We start from the raw sequence: 6,281 nt of genomic DNA on the forward strand, positions 1-6,281 counted from the left end.
GGGTGAGTCCAGAGGCCAGGAGGCAGGTCTGGCAGCCCCGGGGCTTCGACCGGGGCTCGGCTCGCCAAGGAGCGACGCCCGCACCGGGGCTATACCCGCGCCGCGGCTCGGGGCCTCGCAGGCCGCAGATGGCGCCGCCCTCGCCACCGCCGCCTTCACCATCGCCGCCTGGACCGTCGGTGTGGAGATGGCGTCGACGGCGGCGGGGCAGCCGGCGGTGGCGGTGGCGAGGCCCGTGCCGCCGATGGCGCCTATTCTGCGGCCCGACGCCCCGCAGATCGCCGCCTTCGTGGCGCCGTCGGCGGCGGGGCATGGACAGGTGCCGCTACCGCTTTGGGCGGGGCAGGGGCAGGTGCAATTGCAGCGGCACTCGCACGAGACGCTCGGCGACGGACAGTCTTTGAGCGCGGAGGAGGAGTGGGACGCGTGGCGGCGCTCTAGCTCCATGGCCCGCCTGCAGCCTCCGCGCCCTTCCCCTCCGGCGAACGGCAGGCAATCATCTGCGGTGTGCGGTGATGCCGCCGCCGAAACTGGCGCCTCTCTTTACACCGAGCGCCGCGCTACGATGTAGGCCCGTGGCGAGGGTGGCTCGGCCGACCGCTGTCCACCACGCGGCCCTCTTGCGCATGCGCGACACGCTCTCGGATCTATCGACAAGAGAGGAGGCCGAATCGCCAGAGGTGGAGGCGGCCAAAAACGGCGAGGACGGTAGCGGCAGGGATAGTGTCACGCCCCTCCGCGAGTGACAAGACCCCCGCCCCCCCCCCCCCCCCCGCTAGGGTTGCCTAACGTTAAGAGCTGAACAGTGTTGCTAGTGTTAACAGTAACCACCGAACAACCGTGGGGCCCCCCCACAACAGTAGCTAACGTTAGGCCCACTGAACAACAGTAAGGAAGGCCTGGCAGTGACCCACGACGATCTCTAGTGTCCAGTGCGGGTAATTACCCCAAAATACCCGGAAAATCCCAGAGGTATTTTCGGGTTTTACCCGGGGGTTTTGCCATTTTCTGCTTGCTGGCCCCTGAACAACAGTAACCACCGTAACAAACATTTACAGCATGGGCTGGGGTGAACACTTGAACAACGTTGAGGATTTCAGCCAACAATAGCGCAACTGTTAGGCCCCAAATTAAGGTTAGGCAACCCTCCCCCCCCCCCCCCCACACACACACGGCACCCTACCACCCACCCACACCCACACACGACCCCACCCGCCCTCTCCGCGCTCCGAGCTGCAACAAGACACTCGCCCCTAGAAGAGTAGAGCAGGAGTAGTGGCTCTTAGTCTAGGCAAGGTTCTCCACTCACTTGTCACTGTACTTCCTCCCCTCTCACAAACGGTCTCAAAAAGAAAAACGAAATGCTTCTGGAAGCGCTAACCCATCCGAAGTCCGAACGAGCGGGTAATCACAAGTCTGGTGGCGTAAGCACGGACGCCTCTACTATGAGATGGGGAAAAGGAGCACTCACTGCCAGTAATGAGCACCGATTGCTCGGCAGGAGCGTACTCCCAAGCGTTCGCTTGCGGAGCCGCTCGCCGGGGCAGCCGCTTCCCACAATTCGACCTCACACTTCCTCGCTCGATGGGAGCAGGCCTCGCAACCGCCTAGGAGTAAACGGATGTGGAGAGTGAATATTTGTGTGGCCCAGGAGATCGGCGCCATCCGCCGAGTAGCCTTCAAGGCTCTTATGGCAAAGGTGGATCCTGCTGCGAGGGCAATGGCCACGCAAGTGAATGCGGATCCAGCGGCTGCTGCGGCGAGGAGTAGCAGTGCTTGCGCGCTATGGTAGCCCTCCACCTCCGCCTCCCCAACCGCGCTGTCAGCGGGCGCAAGAATGCTGCTAGCGTTGCGCAGCATGCCATGGGCGCCCAGGACGCCGTTGCAGTCCTCTGACGAGCTCTCCAGCATGGTCAGGTGTTCCTCGGCCGCAGTCACGAGCTCGTCGAAATTCACGACCCACGTGTGGGCGTCAGCATTGACCCGCTGCGCGGTCGCCGTCAGCTCTAGCGGCGTGACGTTTAGGAAGGTCTGCAGGTCGCGTGTCGCTTTTTGAAAGTTGTTGAGCAGGTCTTCGTACCTGCGGTGGCGGTGAGAAGGGGTCCGGACGGGAGACTGAGGAAGGCGGGCGAAAGGGCGAGAGCGAGGGCGAGAGGGTGAGAGGGTCACCAGAGAAAGTAGACTGGCGAGAGCCTGGCTTGAGCCTCGCAAACCTCCACCTGAAACCTTGTGAATCGGGTCTGGGCTGCGACTGTTTTGCCGAATTCGGTTGCGTTGATCCACACACCCCCGCGTCGCACCTGACGGGAGAAGGCCCATCCCGCGTCGAGGACTGGGTGTCTAGGAAGACCGAGATGTGGTGACAAGGCGCGCACCTCCTCCCAGCACGCAAACGCCTCCGCGTCCACGAGGTTGCTGATGGAGCATCTTTGGGACAAAATGTTGTGCGTTCGCATCGAGAGAGCAATGTCAAACGCGTTGCGACGCAGCATGCACACAATTTTTGCGCCCACGTGCGTGAACATCTGGTGCGAGAGCGAGTGCTGGTGCCTTCGAATGATAGTCTTGATGTTGTCTCTTGTGGAGACCTCCGGATCGTTGGGCAACAGGCAGCGTTCCAACGCATTCAATCCTGCATCAGCGGGCAGGCACACCTTCCAGTTCTTCTGCAAGCCGCCGCCGCAGTAGAAGAATTTTTGCTTGAAGCCTCGCACTCGGTCAGCGGCATGTAGTGGTTTCGTGAAGAGGCCGCACATGCGTTGCAAGCAGGCTGCATCTGGACAGTAGTTGTAGATCTCGCTCTGCATCTCATCTCGGGATGGGAGTTGAGGAGCCCTTCAACCCACGTCGAGCCTACGCGTTGCGCCTGCCACAGGATCATTGGCTGTGCTCCAGCGGGCACGGCTCGGTTGTCACACAGCACCTCTGGGCTCGGAAGCAGGTCGCCGGGCGGCATCTAAGTTCGCGGCGAGTCCTGGCGCCTGGGCGCCGCCGTCGACAGGGTGCCCGCCGTGGAGGGAAAAGAATTTTACCATACTCCCTCGCACGACCCTGGGCACGGCGACGCGGGCTCACACTCTACTATGCCTCCTCGACGCCCACTTCGAGTTCTACTCAGCTAAGGGCCGCCCTTGACGCTGTAAGCAGCGCCTGCAGAGCAGCGCGCGGCGAAGCAGTTTGGCGCTTGTGGTGAAATATAGGAATCTAGCCCAAGGAGCAAGGTCGGTCGGAGAGAGAGAGATTTTAGAAAACCAACAAGAAATCACGCCTCTCACAGTGATTTGGGCTTTTGGGCTCGGCAGCTTGTCATCTTCGGTCGGAATCTTCCTCCCAAACATGGACAGGTTCCGCAGCGCCCCCGCGGCCCACTCCTTCTGCCAGTACGTGCCGTCGCAAGCCAGCGCCACCAGCGGCGCGATGCCGCCCGCTGTCGCGATCGCCACCCTGTTGTTATTGGAGTTGCTAGCGAGGCTCCGCAGCGCCCCCGCGGCCTCTCGCTTCTGCCCGTCCGTGCCGTCGCGAGCCAGCGCCACCCGCGGCGCGATGCCGCCCGCCTTCGCGATCGCCACCCTGTTGTCGGCGTTGCAAGCGAGGTTCGCCAGCGCCCCCGCGGCGCCGGCGCGCCCTCCTCCGCCGGCGCGCCCTCCTCCGCCGGCGTGCTCTCTGGCCCCCGCTGCCGCCGAGCCAGTGGCGGTGGCCGCCGCAGCTGACTCGTCAGCGGGCCAGTCGCGGACGGCGAGGGAGATCCAGCTCGAGGCCGAGCTCAAGGCGAGGAGCGCGCAAATGCTCTCCGACAGGGCGCTGCTGCGCGCTGTGCGGCGGCACGCGGGGCGCGACTCTCGCACCGCCTTCAAGCGCGGTGTGCAGGCCGAGCGAGCCGTCTCCAAGACAGCGCAAGGGTCCAAGAAGAAGGGCAAGAAGGCGGCCAAGGCGCAGCAGCGGGCACAGAGGCGAGCCGTCGCGGCTCGAGTGCCCTCGGGCGCGGCAAGGGCGGCAGCCGCGGACGCGGCGGCGCGAGCGATGGGGGTGGCCGCGGACGAGGCGGGCGCCCGCAACCCGCGGAGCCCCGGGCGCCGCCGCACGCAACGCGCTGGCAGCCGCAGCACCAGCCGCCGCAGTACGCGGCGCGCCCATCGCCGCCGCCGTGGGGAGCGCACCACCCCCCAGCCCGGGGCAGTGGCTTCGGCGGCTTCGGCCGCTTTGGCGGCTACCGTAGGTGGTAGCCGCAGAATCATGACCGTCTACTACCACCTCTGCACGAGCGACGACTACCTGTACGTGCTCGACGACTACTACCTAACTAGGCATCCTGCACTACTACCTACGTGCTCCCGCTCGAAATCCTCCTCGTTGCCCTAGCTCGGCGAGCAGGGAGGCCTCCGAGCTGAACGGCACAGGACTACTCACGCCCGCACTAAGGGCGAGGGCCCGGGACCGGACAGGGGCCCGGGACCCGAACACCGTCGGTGGTGTCCTGGCGGCGCTGATAGTGCACAGCGCCGCCGTGGGGAGGACACTGCAAGTCAGTCTGGGGGATACCTCCCACCGCTCTGCATGCCTGTGCCGCGGGGCCGCACCGCGTAGCCGCCCGACGGGGCCGCCTTGAGCGGCTGGTCGGTGAGGCCGGCGGGGGAGCGGCTGGCGGCGCGCGGGGCAGAGAGTCGGTGGCTCGGTGCCCCAGGCGTGGCGACATCCGGAAAGTCGGTAGACGCCCTAGGACACGAGAGCTCGCCGGCCTGCTTGCAGGCACCTCTCCCCAGAGGGGCGTGGGATCGGGGTTATACCGAGCGAACCCCGCGGTGCAAGGCCGTCCACCGAAGCCGTCTCGGGGCAAGTCCGTCTCGAATGGATAGCCTTGGGCTCGGCCGGGTGGCTCGGCTAGCACGAGACGTGGGGACGTGTAACGACTCGACACGGGTGGGCGCAAGCTTGAGATAGAGTCTAGCCGCCTCGAGAGGGGTTGCCCTGCTTAGTGGGGCGGAACCCCGCGAACAGGTGCACCAGGGTTCTCTTCCCTGGGGCGGTAGGTCTCGGACTAGCACACAGTCCGACCCTGTCCTTAGTTAGCGTGTGTTTCGCAGCTAAGACGATCTACGCCTGGATCAAATCAGAGAAGAGAGGAACAGAGAGAGAGCGCGGGACTAGCCTGCGCGCCAACCACCCCCGGTGTTTTGACACCATTATTCGGTATATTACCTCGCGGCCGCCTTCCCTAGATAGACTGAAAGACTTGACACCGCAGGCGCTGCTGCTGCTGCTGCTGCTGCTGCCATGTCGCTTGCTGTGGCCGCTGCTGCCGCTACACCTACGGCAGCTGCTGCGCAGTCGCCAGATACAAATCCCCCTCTCCCTGCCCAACCGCCCACCTGCCCGCCCGCCCGCCCGCCAGCCAGCCCGCCCGCCCGCCAGCCCCCCCCCCCCCCTGTTCATATCGCCCTCTCACCTATGGCGATTGACACATAGGCGCTCGAGTGCTCCTCTCGCGGCCTACTCGCTGCCTCTGGGGAGGAGGGGAAGACGTAGGGCTGAGCTGGACTCGCCGTTCCCGAGGCCCCTCCCCGAAAGGCAAGTATTAGCCACACGCAACCGAGACCCCTCCCCACCGCCCCGACCCCCTCACCCCCTTGCTCCCTCCCCCCCTCGGGAGGGCCGACAAGAGAGACGCCGGTGGGGACCCCGCAATTCCCTTCCCCCCTCGTCGACCCCCTCGGAGGGGGCCGGACGGAGGCGTACTCTTCGCATAGCGGCCACTCTTCGGATCGCTGGTCGAGCGACCCGGGGGATGCCCCGCGCGCCTGACCCAGGCGCGAGAAACAAATCTGCGTGGCGAGGCCGCTCACGCGGCCCGATGGGGAGGAACGGGGCGGACTACGAGGATCGGCTTCTTACACAGCCCTTCCTTCCTTGCAGCGAGCCCCCTCCAACCCACCCGCGCTAGGTCTCGGGTTTGACGCATGGGGTCACTCCCGCGAAACTCGTGAACTAGCCGGGGCAGTCGGAGAAGGGGCAACTCCGTGCACTGACGGTCGCTCGGTCGGTCGGCCGTCAGAAACCACGCCTGCGTGGATCGCGTCACACCAATCCTCGCTACCCAACGCGGCCAAAGGATATCCACCTCGAGAACCTCGAGAGGCTGTGAAAGGGCCTCCAGGGCTCGCACCTCAACCTCTCACAGACCAGCGCATAGCGCCAGAGGGATTTTCTTCTCATAACAACACCAGCTCGACGCGCACTTTAAGTGACTGAAAGGCGCTGTGAAGAACCCACCAGCGGCCGGCGTT

The 6,281-nt window shown here is 65.1% G+C and overlaps 1 protein-coding gene across 1 annotated transcript in view; it reads left to right on the plus strand.

Annotated features, from left to right (window-relative positions):
- EMIHUDRAFT_464233 (hypothetical protein) overlaps positions 1 to 516 on the plus strand; it is a gene marked incomplete at its 3' end in the record, with an annotated part of 1,496 nt that extends 980 nt beyond the window's left edge. The window contains exons 3-4 of the mRNA XM_005769831.1: positions 122 to 319; positions 493 to 516. Coding sequence (XP_005769888.1) covers positions 122 to 319; positions 493 to 516 — 222 coding nt within the window. The remainder of the gene's footprint in view (positions 1 to 121; positions 320 to 492) is intronic.
- Between the last annotated feature and the right edge of the window lie 5,765 nt (positions 517 to 6,281).

Source organism: Emiliania huxleyi, assembly GCF_000372725.1.
Source record: "Emiliania huxleyi CCMP1516 unplaced genomic scaffold EMIHUscaffold_41, whole genome shotgun sequence".
NCBI lineage: Eukaryota > Haptophyta > Isochrysidales > Noelaerhabdaceae > Emiliania > Emiliania huxleyi.